General features: G+C 43.5%; 7 protein-coding genes across 10 annotated transcripts in view; 3 read left to right on the top strand and 4 right to left on the bottom strand.

The window, feature by feature from the left end:
* Positions 1-637: 637 nt before the first annotated feature.
* LOC117897450 (ubiquitin domain-containing protein 1) lies at positions 638-3,258 on the bottom strand. Of its 2 annotated transcripts, none has more exons than XM_034806294.1 (5): positions 3,099-3,258; positions 2,885-3,027; positions 2,560-2,809; positions 1,367-1,607; positions 638-1,301 (listed from the first exon to the last, which is right to left on the bottom strand). In XM_034806294.1, the coding sequence occupies exons 2-5, from the start codon at positions 2,967-2,969 to the stop codon at positions 1,119-1,121; spliced, it is 759 nt and encodes a 252-aa protein (XP_034662185.1). In that variant the 5' UTR covers positions 2,970-3,027; positions 3,099-3,258; the 3' UTR covers positions 638-1,118. The 2 variants fall into 2 exon arrangements, with proteins under 2 accessions (XP_034662185.1, XP_034662186.1); XM_034806295.1 differs by having other exon boundaries at positions 2,885-3,003; positions 3,099-3,249.
* A 1,414-nt stretch (positions 3,259-4,672) lies between these two features.
* On the top strand, positions 4,673-6,561 carry LOC117897189 (beta carbonic anhydrase 1). Its single transcript, XM_034805889.1, has 4 exons — positions 4,673-4,958; positions 5,717-5,801; positions 5,871-6,058; positions 6,132-6,561. Exons 1-4 carry the CDS (start codon positions 4,866-4,868, stop codon positions 6,531-6,533), a joined length of 768 nt encoding a protein of 255 aa, XP_034661780.1. The 5' UTR covers positions 4,673-4,865; the 3' UTR covers positions 6,534-6,561.
* Positions 6,562-6,892: 331 nt separating this feature from the next.
* Positions 6,893-8,176, bottom strand: LOC117897188 (ras-related GTP-binding protein A). Its single transcript, XM_034805888.1, has 4 exons — positions 8,040-8,176; positions 7,877-7,976; positions 7,430-7,814; positions 6,893-7,370 (listed from the first exon to the last, which is right to left on the bottom strand). The coding sequence occupies exons 1-4, from the start codon at positions 8,049-8,051 to the stop codon at positions 6,932-6,934; spliced, it is 936 nt and encodes a 311-aa protein (XP_034661779.1). The 5' UTR covers positions 8,052-8,176; the 3' UTR covers positions 6,893-6,931.
* A 22-nt stretch (positions 8,177-8,198) lies between these two features.
* On the bottom strand, positions 8,199-9,686 carry LOC117897187 (zinc finger protein 664). Its single transcript, XM_034805887.1, has 2 exons — positions 9,029-9,686; positions 8,199-8,971 (listed from the first exon to the last, which is right to left on the bottom strand). Exons 1-2 carry the CDS (start codon positions 9,589-9,591, stop codon positions 8,332-8,334), a joined length of 1,203 nt encoding a protein of 400 aa, XP_034661778.1. The 5' UTR covers positions 9,592-9,686; the 3' UTR covers positions 8,199-8,331.
* Positions 9,687-10,055: 369 nt separating this feature from the next.
* On the top strand, positions 10,056-10,892 carry LOC117898139 (GILT-like protein 1). The gene is made up of 4 exons (XM_034807335.1): positions 10,056-10,158; positions 10,218-10,349; positions 10,405-10,701; positions 10,761-10,892. The coding sequence occupies exons 1-4, from the start codon at positions 10,090-10,092 to the stop codon at positions 10,875-10,877; spliced, it is 615 nt and encodes a 204-aa protein (XP_034663226.1). The 5' UTR covers positions 10,056-10,089; the 3' UTR covers positions 10,878-10,892.
* A 53-nt stretch (positions 10,893-10,945) lies between these two features.
* Positions 10,946-12,567, top strand: LOC117898138 (GILT-like protein 1). 2 transcript variants are annotated; one of them, XM_034807333.1, is made up of 4 exons: positions 10,946-11,098; positions 11,736-12,026; positions 12,132-12,269; positions 12,373-12,567. In XM_034807333.1, the coding sequence occupies exons 1-4, from the start codon at positions 10,973-10,975 to the stop codon at positions 12,481-12,483; spliced, it is 666 nt and encodes a 221-aa protein (XP_034663224.1). In that variant the 5' UTR covers positions 10,946-10,972; the 3' UTR covers positions 12,484-12,567. The 2 variants fall into 2 exon arrangements, with proteins under 2 accessions (XP_034663224.1, XP_034663225.1); XM_034807334.1 differs by lacking the exon at positions 10,946-11,098 and adding an exon at positions 11,366-11,670.
* An 83-nt stretch (positions 12,568-12,650) lies between these two features.
* The window catches only part of LOC117896851, a 38,225-nt gene continuing 30,344 nt past the window's right edge, over positions 12,651-20,531 (bottom strand). The window contains exons 3-5 of one of the 2 annotated variants that reach the window (XM_034805375.1): positions 14,903-15,866; positions 14,538-14,842; positions 12,651-14,479 (exon numbers count right to left, since the gene is read on the bottom strand). In XM_034805375.1, coding sequence (XP_034661266.1) covers positions 13,028-14,479; positions 14,538-14,842; positions 14,903-15,788 — 2,643 coding nt within the window. In that variant the 5' untranslated portion in view covers positions 15,789-15,866 and the 3' untranslated portion in view covers positions 12,651-13,027. The remainder of the gene's footprint in view (positions 14,480-14,537; positions 14,843-14,902; positions 15,867-20,531) is intronic. The other variant, XM_034805376.1, reaches the window with a different exon arrangement.

Below are 20,531 nucleotides of genomic sequence, written 5' to 3'. Positions count from 1 at the left end.
GCAATCATTTCGGTAAACGAATTTATTTAGAGAGGAAAATTATAAAATACAAAAAGAAAAAATTCTTGTGCTTGACAGATAAATAAATAATATTCACTTCAGTTTTGTTTTCGATCGCATTCTTAACACTAAAAGCGAAATAAATCATATACATTTATAAGGTACTTGGGTTAACTTTTCAACTCCCGATTCTTCTCCTCCCGCTACTCGTATATTCAATCCCCCTCAATCGTGTTAACTACGTTTTGAGCAAGAAATATATATGTTTAACAATTTGTATATTGTTTTCTCTGTGTTTTGTTTTGTTTCTACATATGGGTTTTCTCTCACAATTAGTTATTGTGCTTGGCATTTTGTACAGTATCAAAAGATCGGTTTGATTGGTTTTGTTGCGGCCGAAATACTACAGATTTTAGCTAATTTTCTTTTTACATTACAATTAGGCAAATGCTTTAACACTTGCTTACAATTAGTTAATAATTAGCTTATGGTTTCCTCTGCTCTGCTCTTCAATTTTCCTGTTGCTGATTATCTATATAAAAATGTACAAGTTCAATCGAGAGAAGTTCAGTGTTGCTCTCTGCCTTCATTTAATGTATATATAAATGATATATACTTTGTAAAGATTGCCTTAATATGTTCTATTATCTGTAATTATTATCAAAAAAATATATATGTATGCATAATATTACATTATAATTTATGTTCTTCTTATAAGCATTTTCCCTTTGCAATTTCCCTTTTTCTATTATTTTTTTTTTGTTTGCTTTTGTTTTTTGTTATTTGACTTTTTGATTTTAAATATATTACACAAAGCATAACAAGGCGAGCAGCCATATAAACAACAATAACAACAAGGCAGAGAGAGCAACAATTGGCAATTGCTGCGGATTTTGATAAATGCAATATTTTTGCTGTTTCTGTAGCCCTTGTTGCTCCCCTTTGTGCTGTACATCATCACAGATTGGGCTCTTTGTGCGACAGATTGAGTATATGAAATTATAAATGATGCTGCTTCCTTTGGCCGTGTTCACCGCCATCTGCGTGTGCTGCTCTTGTTGCTGCTGTTGCTTCTGCTGTCGTGGCTTGCTGTTGACTAGTTTTGTTTGCTTGCGCCGCTAGCTCGCAAGCGACATGTGCACCGTACTCGTGCTATTGTCGTGGTTGTAGTGCTCCGTATTGATAATGACTTGAACCACATAGCCCTGGTGTATGCTGCACTCGTCGATGGGCACCTTGTCACCCAGTAGTTTCCCACTGTAGAACCAACGCTGACAACAGGCATCCACACCCTCCGTCGCCTGCAAATTGGAAATAAATGCGTTTTGCAATCAATGAAATCAACTGAATTGAGAGCTCAACTCACCTGCAACTTCTTCTTGCATTGTCCCACCGTGTCCTTGGAGTATACCGGCAGTTTAACATCAGTCATGCTTGATGATATGCGCAGCTTGAGAAAGATCTCGGTGCCGCCATCCACTGGCTCTGAGTATTCAGCGGGCGAGTCGCGTCCGTTCTCCTCCTTCACGATATTGATGGGATATGACAGACAGTAGATGGGAACCTTGTACTGCGTGCCCAGCTCATCGTAGCACTCTGTGAGGTAGCTGCAAGACGAATGTTGGCCAAATTAGTAACCAGGCAGCCAATCCACTATCACTATCTTATCACAAATCCACCATCCAGTCCCCACACGTAAATACATTACCCAACGATTTGGCCCCGAATGCTAATGATTCAATGCCAGCCGGGGTCGGGCGTAGACTCTGATAAGAGTCTGATAAACGAGGAAATGACGTATGTTGCAGGCGGATGGGGAAGGTGGGTCAGCAAGGACATGGTCTGGCGCACATGCAAGCCGTCAGACAGTGGAGTAGAAAGGTCAGCGTTGCATTTAAATAAATATGATTTACAGTCCAATGAAAACGAATGCCGGACTAGTGGGGCAGTCAAAAATCGATGTCTAATAAAAACGTTAGCGCGCAACTAAAGCCCGACACATAGCGAAGCCTTTAATACCCTGCTTGTGGAGTAGGTTCACATAATTGATCTATAATTTTGGCAAATAGTGATTCATAAATGAAGCAATACAAATGGTTTTGGAATATGATTGAACTGATTTGCGAAAGCCATAAAATCCAAGATACATAATTGTTTTATATCGTGGTATTTTCTTAGGGGACTGTTTGATATGAAAATGTTTTATCTTTTCAATCATTCAATAAATGCCAAAACAATTCAGCACTGATATACAGAACGATTCATAAACTTTTACTAAACCATTAGCAATGCGAGAACACGAAGAACAGCTTTCAAATATTCCAACGTTCCCTTATATGTGGTTATTTTTCTAACCCCCTAGCAAGGCTCATCACATATGTATAGCACCCCAGGCATCGTCCATTATGGGAGACACCCAGTGAAACGCACGCTGTCATGCATTAATGGAGTTATGGCTATACAAAAATCACTGTAAGGTATTGATTTTCTCGCTCCGAACACGGACAGACTAGGGCAATTAGCATTTTGTGGGCTCTAATGGACAAGGACTCAACTCACCCATTTGGCACTGACACATTGGCCCCATCCAGTATGGCCTGGGCCATTTGAAAGTCCAGCCCCTCGGCGGCAGTGGTGGCAGCGCGTAGGGCATCCCAGATCTCCTTGCGACCGTCAAATGCCGGGGCCGTATCCCAGAACTCGTCCCGCTTGGAGCGCAGCTGTCCCTCGGTCAATGGCACATCGGAACGCCAGCGTATTGTCTCATGGCAGAGTGGGCGATTTTTGCGCGACGCGCCCAAGGCAATGCCTGCGAAAACGTCACAAATCACAAACAGATTGCCGATTAAGGGGTATTGATGCGACGGCTGTGAAGGCCACTCACCTGCACTGGGTGGACGCGATATGCTCGCCGACGAGACGCTCATCGTCTCGTTGTCGGGATTCATGCGACATACACAGGCGCCCATTTTTCGGACGCAAGCACAACAGCGTCTCGGTTTCCTATCAAACAGCAAAGAAAGGATCCTAGGGGCAATATATGCACTTATAAATATATACATACATATATTACTATACGAATTTAAGAAAATTCTTACCTCTGCCCCGCACAACCGCCTTGTTTGCTTTCGGATTTGTGTGTGTGTGTGTGTTGTTGTGCCTGTGTCTGATTTGTGCCTGAATATATACTATGTTTGCTTTATTTTTATCAGGTGGGGTGTCTTTATTATTGCTTTTTTTTTTGATTGCCTCGTTTTTTAATATTTTATTATTAAATTTCTTTCAACCGTGTTGTGTTCAGTGTGACCGCGGATTTAACAATAAAATATATCCATCTGACCCCCAGAAATAGACCATACCATACCATAGCCAGAAAATAATTAAGCATATTATTATATATGGTTATACTGTAAATATGAAGTCAATTCAATTTCGACATCAAAATATACGGGAAATAAATTCCGGCATTAACGGGAAGTCTCACAAGAGGATGAATATCAAATAAATGCTTGAAAATGCTTATGCGTATGAATTTCGAGCCAGCTGATCAAGTCAGAGTTAGGTATATTATTTTCCATACCTAGAATGGTCGCACTACAAGCCGAATCGATATTCGTGGTCGCTATATCGATACGTATCGTGGTAGGCGCATAATTTAAATATTTTCAACTGTAATTTGATTGTTCTATCATGTACTCCTTTTATTTTGCTCACATATTGAGTCAGAACTCTTCCACTCAAAGATTTATTCATAATGCATAATAGTAAATGTTATGATATAAACATATAAATCGTTATAATTGCTTATAGACACAGATTGAATTACATAAATTATGTCGAATTTTTTCTGGTTTAATACCCAAGGGCTAATCAAGTATTATAAGGATGTAAATAAACTGTTAAATAACCCAGAATATCTGTCACAAACCTTAAACACTTTCTACGCATGGCATTAAAGTTTAATTATTATGCTAATAAAATCATACAAAATTCCCCGATCAAAACAAAACCAGTGAAAACTTCCGAGCGTCGTAATATAGACTGAATATTATCAGTAAAATCATCTGGTTGCTTCGATTCCGTTGCTCTGCCCACCCAGCTCAAGACTGATAAGCGTTTGTCTGCCATTGAAACTGGAATATGGCTGGTTGTCTGTCGGGAATTTGCCAGAGTCGTTTGCTCTGTGCAATTCTAATAAGCAATTAATTTGCGCACAATTCTCCCTGGAACAATATTTAATCAGTAAATATTATATTTAGGAGTGTCTTAGCTTTTGGGGCAGCAGAAATAGTGACAAATTCTCTCTTAATTTATGTGTAAACAAATTTATTTTACTCTCTTGAAAATAATCCACAAAAAATAAGAGAAAAGTGCTGTTTGCATGCCGTTAAGAATACAAAGGTTCTTAATGAATGGAATATTTGTTGGATATATAAATAAATCGCATTAAATTAGCAAGGTTTCGCAAAGGTATTAACTTTATTATTAAATACAATAATAATAGCACCAAAACCCAAGTCCCCATTAGACATTTATGTACTCGTCGTTCGTACGCTCTCTTTGTAAAGCTCTCGAAGCCCCAAACGGTTTTGGCGCTCTGAGCGAGAGACAGCAACAGCTGCTGGGGTGTGCGTCGCGTGTTTCGGAAGCAACAATTCCATTTCAAATGCTCCACTGCCCGTCATCGGAGCTCCATCCGCTCATTTTAGTACGCGGCGGTGTGTCGAGTGTGCGTGATTATTACGAGTACCGCGTATACATATATTGTGCATTCCTATCAAACAAAAATCAATTGAAAAGGCAATAAAAGTGACAAATCATAGAGCTAATCATCCGTTTAAAGACTAAAACACAAGTGCCAAAGAATGGAGCGCATTCTGAGAGGTGTGATGCGGTATCGTAATACGACGCGCGAGCAAATGGTCAAAGAGTTCCAGAAAGTGCGCGATAATCCCGAGGTGAGACAGGAGTTTATAGGTCAAGATTAGAGCCACAGTACACCCGTGTGCGTGCCATTAGGAAGTGCTCAATTTGACATTGAACATTCACATAAATTGCTAAATGGAGAGGCACTAGAACATGCTTTTGCCTTGTGCTATCACATATTTGTCTGACTTGTCAGACAGTCTACTCTCTACCTCTCTCCATGTCTACCTCTCTCATCTCACCGTTTTGTTGTAGCTTTATTTTTGGTAAACAAACATTGAAGGCTCTCTGCGAACCGGTTGGTTGTCGTTTTCGTTCTTCGTATCCAGCCCCTACCCTACTCTTTTTATTATTATGTTTTCTTACGTTTTTTTTTTATATAATTAAGTGATTGTTTTTGTTACTCTTGGGGTTTGGGCTTTGTGCATTTGCGGCCCTGCTAATGTATTAATTAATTCTGTTCTAATTGCATATGAGTGAAGTTTGTTTTGGGCAAATACGAAACGAAAATACCCTAAAAAATGAACACGATAGCATTTTTCTACATCTACTATTTTATTATTAATGCCAATACATCCCAACCCATGTGTTAAGATCCCTGTCAATAGTTTTCCATTATTTTCGAAATTCTCTTGTGAACGGCCTTGAACCGTGCCCCTCTGTGGACACTTTTGGCCATCTGCCAAGTGTGTCATAACTCGAGCACATTTAGTTTTGATTTTCCTTCAAATATATTTCATTACGCACGTACCGATATCTGCGCTAACTCTTGATATGTTTTATCTACCAGCCAAAGGCCGTGTTCTTCACTTGCATGGACAGTAGAATGATTCCCACCAGGTATACGGACACTCACGTGGGCGATATGTTTGTTGGTATGTACCCTGATACGAGTGCACCCTTGTAATAATTTATTAACATTCTGTTTGCTTCCCACGGATAAGTGAGAAATGCAGGAAATCTGATCCCCCATGCCCATCATTTTACGGATGAAATATTCAGCTGTGAGCCTGCTGCCCTGGAGCTGGGCTGTGTGGTGAATGATATTCGGCATATCATCGTGTGCGGACACAGTGACTGCAAGGCCATGAATCTACTGTATCAGCTAAGGGATCCGGAATTCGCCTCCAAGGTAAAGGATTGTGGAATCATAAATCTCATTTATATTTCTAATTATTTGTGTCCTGCCTCCAACCTAAATCTAGCTAAATCGACGTCTATCTCCGTTGCGTTCGTGGCTCTGCACGCATGCAAACACCAGCTTGGAGAAGTTTCAGGAATGGCGCGATGCTGGCATGAAGGATCCCATACTGTTTTCCTCCGAAACGCCACTGCGCCGTTTCGTGGCCTACATCGACTCGGAGGACAAGTTCGCCATTGAGGACAAGCTTTCCCAAATCAATACGCTGCAGCAGATGTCGAACATTGCCTCGTATGGCTTCCTGAAGGCACGTCTGGAGTCCCATGATCTGCATATACACGCGCTCTGGTTCGACATATACACGGGAGACATTTACTACTTTAGTCGCGGGGCCAAGCGGTTCATAGCCGTCGACGAGCACAGCGTGGATCGTCTGTCTGCTGAGGTCCGAAGGTTCTACTCGTAGGCGGGATGTATTTATGGATTTTCTGGATTATCTGTGATATGTGCAACAAAAAGTTAGGCCTTATATTATTGCGTGCTGCATTTACAAGTGACTAATTGTTAGGTTTCTTTTGTATGTATATTTATAAGTGTGTAATTTTTGTGTGTATATAAACTTACGGCCTACAAAGGTTCAAACTTACAAATCTATGAAAAATCAACGAAGGAGATGGCTAATGTATGTATTTATATATTAATCAGTAAGGGAAGCAGTAAGACTTTTCGGGGGCGGCACCTTGGGCGCTTCGATGTGTGCACAACAACAGACATTGGGGCATTGTCTTTTGAAACATAAACAGAAAACAGACAGGGCAGGCAGGGCAGGCACGGGGAAGCAGAAAACAACGAATCAGCGCGGCATCAATGGTACTTGTGGCTATGATGGTTCATGGCACTATTATTCGGATTCTCCAGCTCCTCAAAGTGCTTGCGAGCATTCCGTATATTGACGAGCGTGGCCTCCGAGGGTAGAGTCGGATCGGACATGACCACCATGACGTAGGTGTTGCTCGTGAAGGTGTCGATGAAAGCGGCAAAGGCGCTGTTTCGCACCTCCATTGACTGAAACTTGGCGCCCAGCTTGGAGCAGCTCAGCTTGAACTGTTTGATGATGTTCGAGACCTTCTCGAACCGATGCGAATCGCGATTCTTTTTGCTCTGAAAGTAGGATATGACCAGAAAGGTGGCCTTCTCGAAGAGCAACACCTCGTCCGCCTCAATCACATTGGCAAAGTGCGTCACAGAGTCCTCAAGGGCGGCCACATTGGGTATCAGCATTGTTACAATGGAAGACCAGGCTCTGAAATCAATTAGAGGTTGAATAAAAGTCGTTACACGGAAAACTCATTCGCCACCGACTTGTACAATGTTTCATCCCAGATGCTGGTGCGGAAGCAGGTCACATTGCCAGGCTTCGACAAGCGTATGAGATCCTCTTCGCGATCTTTGAAAACTTCCTCGCGCTGCTCCTCGGGCACCAGATCCATCTTGTGGACTAGGCAAAAGATTAGCGCTTCCGGGGAGTTCTGCAGCAACGCCTCCAGGCAGCTCTGATAGTAGTGGACGTCCCGCTCCATCTCCTGGCTCTCCACATCGAACACATAGATGAGCACCTCCACATTGCGGAATATGTTGTCACGCTGCTGCGCAATGTACTGCTTCATGAAGCCCTCCTGGCCGCCACAGTCCCACAGATTGAGGACCAGATTGCCCAGAAACTTGACATGTGAGTGCTCCACATCAACTGCAATTGCCGGGTGCAATTATTATTGACTGCACATCGGAATATATATTAAGATTACTCACTTGTTGCTCCAAGGCGTGTCGTATCACGGGCTATATAGTTGGCAAAGATAATGGAACGCATGCTGGTCTTGCCAGAGCCACTCTTTCCCATCAGCAATACCTGATTCGAAATAAGCGTGCACTTAACACAAAGCCAGGATCAGTTTGTCGCCAAATACAATACCTTTTTCTTCATTTTGTTTTTAATTTTTCAATTCTTTTCAAGCAAATCAACAATAAAAACAAATAGATGGGCGGGGAGGGGACATAAGCAACCCGATGACGATAACAGTAGAGTGTGGCCGTTTGTTACGATATCACAATTTTGTCCGAAAAATACTAGTTCTAGCATGGGTGTTTATTTTTAAATTGCGCATTCGTTTAAACATTTGAATTGGGTGCAATTTACAGTAAAAATGTCACAAGTTTATCTGAATTCAATTCAAATATTAAATTTAATCTGATCTTAATACTGATCATTTCAGATCTTCTTCACTGACACGATGCTTGCCAAGCACATGCCGTTTCATATGATGCTTCTCCCTGAAGGCCATCACGCAATGGGGACACTTGTAGGGTCGGTCATCTGTGTGGCGCCGTCGATGCTTGAAGAGATTGTTGTTGTCGGCAAAAGTTTTCGGGCACTCTGGGCATTTGTATGGCTTCTCTCCCGTGTGCATGCGAGTGTGGACCTTGAGAGTCTGTTTGGATCGGAACGTAGATGAACAGAATGGGCAGTTGTGCGGCCTTTCGCCTGTATGAGCGAGTGTGTGAACTTTGAGAGCAGACTTATTGTGGAACCTAACCGAGCAGTGGGTGCACTTGTGTGGTCCCGTGGAAAGCTTGTTCGATTCATCCTCCGTATGGCTGAACATATGCTCTTTGAGATAATAGTTATGTACAAAAGCCTTCGGACAGTGCGGGCATTTAAAGGGCCGATCCTCCTCCAGCAGGCATTTATGGTTGGTTATATTTTGGCTCGTGGCAAAGCTCTTCATGCATAGAGAGCATTGATATGGCCGTTCGCTGCTATGGACCCTTATGTGTAGGTCAAGATCTGTCTTAAATAGGAAGCGCTGTTCACATGTTGGACAAATGTGGGAATTGGTGTGAACTCTGTGGAAGAATACAGATACGTTAGAGTTGAACAAATAATTCGTGGGATTAGCTTACTTCATATGTTCTTCAAGATTTCTTTTATGCTGGAACTGCTTGATGCAGAGGTCGCACTTAAAGGACGCTCTCCTGGTTTCCTTTGGCTTCTTGCGGGCTTCCGAAGTCAGTCTTTTCTCCTTTTTTGCTTCTGTAAGTGCCACCTTTGGCAGTTTCTGTTCAACTATTGGTTTCTCCAGCTCAAGCTTTAATTGCGTTGCACTGTCAAAAATCTCTTCAGCTATGAAACCGTCTCCCTCGAACTCTATCACACTGGCATCCAGTTCCAATTTGATTTTCGGCCTTTCCTGATTGGATAGCGAGCGAATGGCCAGAGACAATTGCTCGTGACTCTTTTCACATCTTCGTTTAAAACGGTACGAGCATTGGGCATCGAGGATGCAGGACATGCATATTTTTTGCGGAAGCTCATCCCCGCGTTCGATCTGGACGTCGGCACATGCCATCACCATATCTGCTAGAATCGGTTCCATTTGGCCCTCCAAGTGGCGCCGCTCGCGCTCATCAAATATGCCAACTAGAGTCACGGAAGGCGACCTGCAAATTCGACATAGTTCCTCCATGATTTTCCCACAAACCACTTTATTTTTTTGGATTAAACATTGAAACTTTTAGTTGTTTAGCTTTTTTGTTTTTCGATGGCGGCAGTGTGACCAGTGGGACCCGTCTGACCCTCAGAAATATACCGAAATATAACTTCAAAGCGAAGCTAGCACCCCTCAATTAAAATAAGTGAATACAGTGAGTAAGAAACAGAAAATAATGTTATACTTAATTACAAGTATACATAATCGTATATTGATATTTATTTATATTGATTTTTAATAAATGTTACAGACCTTTAACAGGGCGATAGGCGGACATTTTCCGATAAAGGGCGATGGCCGTTAATCAAAACGAGTATTTTTAAAGTCACACTTAGCAAATGGGATATATCGATATCGATATCACTGACGGAGGCGGTTCACGCTTGAGATTTTAATCGTATATAATTAAATTAAAAGTTTGACGATCAACTGTACAATAAATGTTCGTTTCCAGCTAACCGTTGAGCGTGAAACATGTCCAAGTTGCTGGTTTTGCTTCTGGTTTGGCAAGTCTTGCTACCTGAATGTGTCAAGGCTCAAAAGGTTTGTCTAGAGATACATATATATTCTGTAACTACTCGTAAGTACGATTCCCAAAACAGCGACTCAACATGACAGTTCTGTACGAGTCTCTTTGTAAGGATTCATTGGATTACTTGACAAGTTTATTACCAGTTTTCAAAGAGTTGAATGGGTACATAAACCTGAACTTGGTTCCCTACGGCAAAGCTTCGGTAAGTTGTTAAAAATGTGTAAAAAATACAAACAAATGTACACATGTCTCATCAGAAAGGAGGAAGAGTCTGTCAACATGGTCCCAAAGAATGTAAGGGAAATAGTATTCAGGATTGTGCTCAACGTACCCATATGTCCCAGCTAGAAAAACTGAGCTACGTTACGTGTCAGATGACAAACAAGAAACTAGTGACTGAGATAGATACAAATTGCACAAATTATTCGGACATAAAGGAGTCAATCACTGAATGCATGAACCAAAATGGGCGTTGGAGGACATATCAGAGACAGTCCGAGAGAATCACTAGCATGTACGATTTTGATCAAGTTCCGGCCGTAGTATACAATGACGTAGGTACTATGATAAGGCGAAAATATAATTTCTCTAATGATTCTTACATATTTATAAGCGATTCAATGAAAGTCTGCAAGATGAGGCCACTGAGGATGTCAAAAAGAGTATATGCACTGCGATAGTGGAAACTGGAATAGAAGAGCCACAGTACTGTTTGAAGGTAAGGCGTTAAATTCATTATTCACGCTTGTCCGTAAAATATTGATGTAATTTTCGTACAATTTCAAGTGAGATTTTTAGTTGGTAGCGTTCTTTATTCTTATAAGCATGGGAAGTGTCCACGTGAATATAATTTTAACTGTTTTATTGATATTTTTGGTGTGGCAAGCCATTAAGTACCATCAATCGCTACTGAGAAAAATATGTCGGCACAGTCATTTCCAATTGAAACAGGTGAGGGGCTATCGATTAACTTCTTGGTTTAACGGTCTTCGATAGGCAGCAAAGGGGGAAATACAACAATTTGTATCGCTTGGTAAAACAGGTATTAAGTCTGTTTACTATAGTCCCATTGTTAGCTTAAGGTGTGAACAGGAGAATATATCTTTATGTCTGTGTGCGGACTCAAGAAACCGGCTTACCAGCGAGAATGCTAAAGAGAGACACCCACCGAACATGCTCTCCTCATGTCTGGTCTTCCGGTGCTGGCCGAAAATAAGCCCCAAATGTGACAAAACTGCGCTCAGTTGTTTAGCTAAAATCGAATTCGACGGTCGCAAAATATTGGACTGGGCTTGGCATACACCTGAAGGCAACCACAGCGCGCACGAACAAATAAACGGTCATTCTCGAACGGAACCCCTCGAAGGCCAATCGATTTTCGCTGATATAGCTCAAAATATTTGCCCAACATGCAGAAATTTCCCACTGCCCTGAGCATGAGTCTCCTCCTAGGGCTCATGCTGACCCTTAGCTGCAGTTCTGAGCTGGTGGAAGAGCCCCGTGAAAAACGTCAGGCAGATAAGGTTCTGGATGCTGATACCTTTGAAATTTTCAAATTAACTTTGATTTCTTTTCACCTTCCCCCCAGCTACACATCACGTTGCTGTACGAGTCCCTTTGTCCGGATAGCAGGAATTTCATGCATCAGCTGGGGCCCGTCCACGAGGAGCTACAACAGTACATGGACATCCAGTTGGTGCCATTCGGCAAGTCCCGATCCGAGCAGAGTGGTGCCATCTTCCACTGCCAGCACGGACCCGCCGAGTGCGAGGGCAATCGGGTGCAGAGTTGTGTCATCAGCAGCACCGCCAATCAGTCGGCTCAAGTGAAATTCGTGGTCTGCCAGATGTTTGCCTTGGATTCTTCTCGCGCTGACCAGGTATATGGTGCGATGGTGAAAGCCGCCGCTTAGTGTTTGCCCAAATGATTAACAAGCATTTACATATACCCACACACATATGTATCCCAATGTCCCAACGAGCAGTGTGCCAGCGAGGCGGGTCTCCGCACCGACGTGGACCATTGCGCAGACAGCGAGACGGGCACCAAGCTGCAGCTGCAAGCGGAGCTGGTGACCAAATTATATCAGCCGAGCTTCATTCCCACCATTGTCTACAATGGCGTAAGTACTCTCAATCTTCGATCGCCGGGCCAATGTAATCGAATGAAGCATTTAACTGGTTTCTCGTTTCGTTTCGTTTCGTTTTCGTTTCCACTTGCAACAGGTATTCAATCAGCAGCTGCAGGACCATTCGCTTCGCGATTTCCGCGGCACGGTATGCCATTTGTTGCGTCAACAAAACTTGCTGCCCAGCGGCTCCCCAGTCTGCCAGTAAGGCCCAGCCACCGCCACAGCCGGTCTACTAAATGTACAATGTAAAACTGCCGCAACTTTGGAATTAAAATTAAAAATTCAGAAACTGGTTCTGCTGCCCGCTCGTCTCAAACAAGAACAAAACATCTTGCTTCACTTTGGGAGGAATATTGCAAAATAGACACAGACTTTTCAGATAATAATTTATATTGGTCAATCAATTACAATCCAATCGTGTGATATACATAGATGTATGGTGCCTATGGCTTCTAGTAATATTTACAATATAAATTCAATAATTTCGATGAGGGATGTGAATTGGGGAAGGATAAAGTAAAATCGTTAGATCCTCCTCAGACGATGAACCAACAACAAATGACTTATCTGCTACTCGCTAACTGATAATGGATAATAGACTACAACTAGGAATTAAATTTCTCGCACTTTTTTTGTATTTGCTATGGTTTGCTGACGGGTTGGTGCGCAGAAATAACAATTTGTAAACGGGTTTCCTTTGTGTTAAAGCATTCTCTCTCTCCCTCTTCCCCTGTGGCGGGGACTAAACCTCAAACGGCCGTGCCCGAAGCCTTGCCGCCTGCTCCTGCCGCAGCTGTTGCTGCCTTCGCGTTCAGACTGAGCGAACGTCGGGGAGCCGGCTTTGGGGGTATCTGCGGCTTGACGGGGACCTTCGCCATGGACATGGCCATGTGTGGTGGCTCACTGTTGGCCTGGACAATGCGCTCCTTCTCCTGGAACTCCACATAGCCGCTCTCGTCGCTATCAGAGCCATCGTCGGGCTTGTTCTGGTTATTCCTGCCGGCCGGCTTGTCGGCCATATCCAGGTCATCGCTTGTGGAGTCGTCGCTACGCTTCAGCGTGATGCTGCTGGAGCTGCTGTAGTTGGTGGCATCGCTGTTGTTGCGCAGCTGCTGCTCCAGTCTTTGGTAGATCATCATTTGCTCTAGCACCTGCGCCTGCTCCAACTCCTGCCCCGGTCCCTGTCTCTTGATGTACTCCTCGTGATTGGCGTTTGTGACTGTGCTGGCCGTCTCGCAGCCGCTGGATATTGAGCCCTCATCGCTGTCAGGACCGGCGAGGCCCTGCTGGGCACCAGACCCCGAACAGGCAGCCGCCGAAGTGCTGGCCGTCGTCGAGCTGGACGCATTGGAGGAGATGGAGGACTGCGTCTGATGGCGGTACTGGAGGCTGGCCTGATCGCTGGGCCTTAGCTTGCGCATGGAGCTGCGGTGCAGCATGGTCAGCATGGCGGCATGCCGGAAGTAATGATCATCCGCATCGTCCAGAAAGTCCTCCTCGCCGTCGCTGCAGACGCCGCTGCGCCGCATGGCAGGCACATCGTGCTCTTCCGCATCGTAGTCGGCCTGGGGATCGGCGCTGGGATCGCTGTTGATGGTGGGCAGCAGACTGAGCGGCTCCCCATCCTCCTCCTCTTCGACCTTCAGCTCGCTGAGGCTGACCATGCTCTGGCTGCTGGTCTTGTGGAGCTGCATGTCAAAGTACGGCAACAGCTCGTTGCTCAATGTCGTGTCGAACTTCAGCAGCTTCTCAAAGTCATCCGAGTCGGAGCCATCGTTGCTGGCCGCTGGGCATATGGCCTCCTCCTTGGGCGACTCCAGCGATTCCAGCTGATGGGAGCAGCACGGCACTTGGATCTTTCCAGTGCGTCGTATCGAGTGGCCGCGACGACAGCGACGCCGTCCCAAAGTCATGGCTGGGTACAAGGAGTCGCGCTGGCAGCAGGCCCGCATCTCCGGCTCATTGGTGTCCTCGATCTCGTCGCCCTCCTCCTCGCCAATGGCCTCCTCGATGGCCATCAGCTTGGGCGCCGACTTGGAGCGCTCCAGGGGCGGTCGATAGTTGTTGCCACCCACGCTCAGCATGATCTTGCGGCGCGGCAGGCTCGGATTGTCGTAGACAGCATTGGCCAGGCTGAGGCGAGCGTTTTGCTTAAGAATTTTCTCCCGCTTAAATTCACGCAAAGCGCTGTCCAGATTATCCTGCAAAGAATCAAGGATCAGTGAGTGTTTAAATGGAGGAGCGGGATGGTTGACTCACTCTCAAGGTGTCGCATATATCCTGGGCAATCTTCTCCTTGCTGCAGAGCACCGCATGGCAGCGCAGCTCATGCTTCAGCTTCCTGCCCTCGTGCCGGTAGATCCAGCAGAACACTCGCGGATAGTTCTTCGGGGCACAGCAATAGGTTATCCTGTGGGCCCAGTACTCCGTGAGTCCGTGCTGCCGTGTGGTGGCCTTCAGCCCGGAGGCACACACCTTCAGTCGCATGATCACATCCGGCTTCGTGTGCTGCGTGTAGTTGCGCCACAGCGTGTTCAGCTGCTTCTCCACACAACCCTCACCTGCTGAAGGAACACAATTAGTTCGGGGATTCATTGGGAAGTGGGGAGAGAGAGAGTACTCACCTTTGGCCCAACCAGTTAGCACGTTTCCCAGGTAGGAGACTTTGAACTCCGGATCGGGTGTGCTGATGTCCACGCTGTGGGTGCGCTTCCACAGCTTGCCCAGGCTGCGGGTCAGCGTCCGCATGGCCTTCGAGCTGCTGATCTGATCCTGCTGCTCCTGGCTACTGCTCTGGCGACCCACGTGCTCCTGCCGGCTGCCATACTGCAGATCCCGCGAGTCCGTGGTGAGCGTCACGACATTTGTGACCCTCACTGTGTCACTGTCGCCAGAGCCGGCAATGTCACCATCTTCCTTGGACACCCGCTTGAAGCGCTCCAGATAGGGTCCTGCCCGGCCCCGTCGGCCGCTGTACGTGTTGAATTTGCACCCCTCGAGGCGCTTTTGCTCCTGCTTCTCGAACTTCTTGGCATTGTAGGTGTTGCCCAGCAGTCGGGCCAGGCTGTTGCTCTTCACGAACTTGTGCTGTCGCGGCGGTGTTCCAATGGGAACCAGTGGCATCGGTGTGGGTGTGGGTGGTAGGGTAGCCTTGCACTCCTTGGCCTTGGCCTTGCTCTCCTCCTTTGATTTTTTGTTGCTGCTGCTGCCAAAGTGGAAGAGTGTGCGCCGTTCCTTGGGTTTCTTCAGTGTGTTGTTGTTGTTTGTGTTGGTGTTGTTGTTGCTGTTGGCAACTTTTGGTTCGTTGTTTGGTGTAATTGTTGTTGGTGTAGTTGCTGTTGCAATTGTTGGTGTTGCTTTGGTGTTAATCACCGCTTGACTGACGCTCCTCAGATCCTCATACTCATTGTTATTATTGTGCGATGCCACAATAAAGTCCACCTCATCCGAGCCGCCAACCTCCTCCATTGTAGGAGGTTCCGTTGTTGAGTTTCTGCTGCTGCTTTCCATAATGATGATGTTTGAAGCGACAGATATATTTTTGCGATCAATATCCGTATGCCATCACCATGTTAATGTTGGAAAGATCTAAAATGAAACACAAATTTGTTTAAAATTAAAAATTGTTCAAAGGAAAATTGTGAAAATGAGTCGCAGGGATAATAATTTCGAATTAAAATGATTTGAAATAAAAACTGACTCATTTTAATCTGTATAAATTATAATAACTTCCTCAATTTATTATTGTAACTCTCATTTTGTTGCCACAAATTAACGGTAAGGGCCGGGCTGGGACACACTTTCACTCCTCATTAGGCACCAATTCACACCCAATTGGAAGATTTTGCGAGTATTTGTTCCGAAAAGCGAGTGTCAACCCCGAGTGTAATAATAAATTACCGCATAATTAACACTCCTCCAGTCTTCTGGCTTCTGTGTTTTATCGTCTCTGCTTTTCTCACAACATCTTACAATATGTAAATATTTTTCGCTATTATAATTACTTTTTTGCCACACGACTTTGTCCCAGGGGTTCGTTAGTAGTTTACTACTTTTCCACATTATTCAGATAGCAAATTGTTTGCCAAAAAGCTAGTTTAAGATGCATCTGCTACGAGTATGCAAGTGTGATTAAGTTTTAAACGCTTGAAAGGCGCTTAGACGTCGCAAATTATGGAACAACAAAGGCAGTTGTTTTGGTTACATTTTCTATATGGCACATAGGAACGAGTATACACACATTTGTACCTAAATACTACATGCACATTTGTACATTTATTTTCAACAATTTAAGCTGTAACTATCTCGAAACGAAAATAGTGCACGGCAGTAATACACTTCTATTTATGCGACACTTTGGCTGAAACAGAAGTCTCTGGAAGTTGATTTTGTTGCTGCCTAATTGTACGAGGTATTTCCAGAGAGTTCTTGGCGATTGCGGAACACTTATATTAATGGAATAAGCATGGGAATGGGAATGGCGAGACACTTTGCTCCACACTGCACTTATTTCCACAAAGGTTCATCACAAAAGTTGTTCAAAACTAAATCCAATTCCTAGGTATCCATCAGTCGACTAACTCCACTGTGGACATTTTGATTTGCTTTCCACTTCAGCCACTTAATCATATTTGTACTGGGGTATATCTTCAATTGGAAACACTAGCTCCCAGCACAATTCTACACGGTCATGCCCATCATTGTGTGCCACGGCTGCGGTGGTCTAATCTGAATCTGATCGGAATGGCCTGCTACTGTTAGCTGCATGCGACAACTGGTCCGTGTGTTATCTAATCATGTTAGCAATTTTCTGTACTGTTTTTGTGTGAGGTACACTGATTTTTATGACCAACTATAAAGCTGAAAAGAAATCGTGCTCGTGATTTAGAAATATAAATATTAAGGCATGGAATTTATGGTAATTTATGGCTGTCTGGAGCTAGCTGTGTAATTGCAGCAGCAGCAGCAAGAGCAGAAATTCCAATTCCATAGGAAGTTGATACCCGATAAAAGCAGCTCTCAGTCTCAGTCTCAGCTTCAGCTTCAGACTCGGACAAAAGCCAGGTCTATGGCCATATCATTAGTAATAAAACGATGCTTGTGTATGTTGTTTTATTTTTCTAAGCAATGACCTTGAGTGTCTGCAGGTGTCTTTGGGGAGTCAATAAATTTGCTGGCTTTCACTTTTTTTTTTGTTCATGTCTTCGATGGGGACTTCGACCACAACATCCATTTATGCTTTGTTGTACTATGTAAATGTCAACGTATGTATGCGGGCGGCGGCGGAGGCGGTTCGGTTGCCATCTCCATTCATAGATACACTCGTTACAAACATAATCGTACAAGTATACACATATATGAGAAAGCCCAGTAGTTGGTATCCCATCCCAGGCCCATCCCTTGGGGCCATTGACATCCACTGTGCTGTCTTTGTCTTCGTTTTCGTTTTCTCCACACCATGATCATCGTCGTGATGAAAAAAGAAGGCAAAGAAAGCGCGCTGAATTTGTAAGAAAATTTAAACAAAACAGCAAAAAATACAAAAACTAAATAATTGTTTCGTATGGGGCCCTGCCCTGCCCTGCCCTACCTCATTCCCCAGCCCAGCCATTATCATTTATGCCTTTTCCTCGTTTTTCTTCCACCTTTTTGGATTGTATTTCCCCCCGGTGTCCATAATTGCAAAGTTTTGTACTGTGCGTGAGCGCGCATTTTAAAACCTCAACTCACATTAAATTAAGGAAAAAAAATATAAATAAAATATATAAATAGACAGTCAAACATCGATATTTCGAACTGAAGTTTTTTAAATCGAACATCATTGAGGCTCAAGACTTATTTGTGTGTACTTAGATGACTTAGGAATGGGCTTCCATTTTACAAGAATTGTATTCGCTTTACCAATCAATTCCACAAGTTCCTAAGGAAATTTTCAATAATGTTCTCCATCTCTTAGACTCTTCATTCAAAGCAGAAGCTCCACTGTACCTTTCATACAAAAAAATGCGCGCGCGCTTAAAAGAATAATGCAAAAGGCGTAATGAGGAAGTGTTTGCCATGTGGACGACAGTTTTGTGTGCAAAATTTTAATCAAATCACGACAGGAGCGTTTCAAAGTGCCCAAGGTGTCTAAAATAAAATAAAAACGAAACTTTATGCAAGAGAAATTTAACAACTTCCTTTCGAAGCTGCTGGAGAACTTTATCGCGTTTCAATAAATACTATTTAATGATCGAAAGATATGCCAATCATCCATAAAGACTTTTACTTATTTCAGCATTTTGTTATTTGTTGAATTTTTTGGCTACTTTTTTCCAAATGTTACCCGTTGATTGATCATCATATCATATAATAAGGGTAAACGCTTTCAATTTATATTATACGGATATTTCTATTTCTGTTTTCTGGCAATCTTTTGTCCAGCTTTGAATGCAAACAATGGCTGGGAGACAAAACGCCAAGTCATTTATCAAAAGTGTATATTTTTAAGCATTTTTGTTGTTCATCATACTTGTATCTTGTTAACAGCTAAATTTGGGTTCCCGAGAGCTCCAGTGTGTATTTCCCAGGCTGCTTAAAATGCAAAAAACCACATCCAAGTTGTTTGTTTAGAGTCAAAACACTCGAACCACTCGAGAGTTCTCAATAGAGGCCAGGCTAGATCTGAGAATGCAATTTATTATTGTTAAGACCTGCCTCTCAGAGGCGCTCGCTCAGGGACCCCCAAAGATACAGAGATACTCAGGTGCAGGCGGTCGATTGCCTGGGCATAAACTGTGTCAACAGCAAATTTCGAAAAAGTTGATTCTAATGTTTACTCAAAAGAGCAGAGAAATATCAATTTAGCTATGGCTCCAGCTGTAGCACTGGCTTTGGCACTGTGTGTGGTTGTGGCTGTGGCTGTGGCAGCCAGTGTCAGGTTAAATAAATCGTAAATTCTGATCGGGGGCCGCAGCCTCAGCTTTAGCTTCAGAGTCGGACCCCAGACAAGGCCCGGCGGCTCAAAAGAATGTCTCAAAATAAATACGAAAAAAAGTGACTCGCAACTAAATTAAACAGTTTCGCAATTCGTATTCGTACGAGACGTAAATACTTTTTGTTTGTTTGTGTTTTTTGGTCATGTGTGTCATGTGCCCCACTGCGGTGTAGAGATCGGGCGCAGACTGAGGAGTTATATAGAGAGTAAGGCGCAAAGGAAGGTAACGTGCGAACGCATTGGAATGCATTTAATTGAATGATTGAATAAACTATAATGTATGCCATAAATTTGTATAGAATTGATTGGCGAACACAGACACACCACACCTCAAAAGGAGCCAGCCAGACACACAGAACCCAGCAGCATCATTAGCATTGGCATTATTATTATTACTGTCGTTCGTTAGAGAGAAATCAAGTGCGGTGTTTTGTGGTGGCAAAGATTGGGCACAGGAAAACGAAACCCTTTTTCCAAGTACTCAAAGTAACGTGGGAATGTGTGTTCTCTTGCAGGTAGAGGAATGGGAAACTCAGAGTTTTACAACTATTTAATCCTCTTAGGTTTTACCACCTACAGATTGTAGAAATCCCATTTTCGAAGGCGTTTATGTAGAAATCATCTGTTAGAAATTGGTTACTGTTAAGCAACTAAATGTTGAGAGGTTCCTTGTATCTCATTTTCGCAGCAAGTATATGTTGTCTCAACTCATTGTAATAATTTTAAGCCACTCTTAAAGTTCATAAAAGGTAATCAGAAGTCATTTACTTTCCAGCTAACACTTCCCTCCCTCCCACTTTAATCGAATGTTTTGAATCAAGTTACTCATATAATTGTAGCATTTTGTATATCACACATGTACAATCTATTAAGATTATCTCCTCCCATGAATAACCTTCAGTAGCTCCGTAACTTAAAATTCAGTTCTCATCTGGCAAAAAAAAAATCACGAAAACAAAGAAACAAATGACATTGACTTTTGGTTTGTCTTTTCTTTTACTTTTATTTGCACAAAAATTCACTCGAATTCTCTTCTTTCATAAGCTCCAGACATTAACAATTAATAGTGTTAAGAAAAAAACCAACAATTTGCTTTAATTTCCTTTTATAGACTGAAATAAAGTAAATTGTCCCATAAAAAAGGCAGAAACAATTCTTGCAGAGAGAACAAAACGTGGAATGAAATAATATTTGTTGTAGTGTCGGACGTCAGAGAGGTTCAGGAAGATTTACGAGAGTACTATATTTCGGTTTAATGAGGTCGGGGGGTTGGGCGC

This window comes from Drosophila subobscura, chromosome O, assembly GCF_008121235.1.
Source record: "Drosophila subobscura isolate 14011-0131.10 chromosome O, UCBerk_Dsub_1.0, whole genome shotgun sequence".
Classification (NCBI taxonomy): Eukaryota; Metazoa; Arthropoda; class Insecta; order Diptera; family Drosophilidae; genus Drosophila; species Drosophila subobscura.
This window is presented reverse-complemented; position numbering and strand designations above follow the sequence as displayed.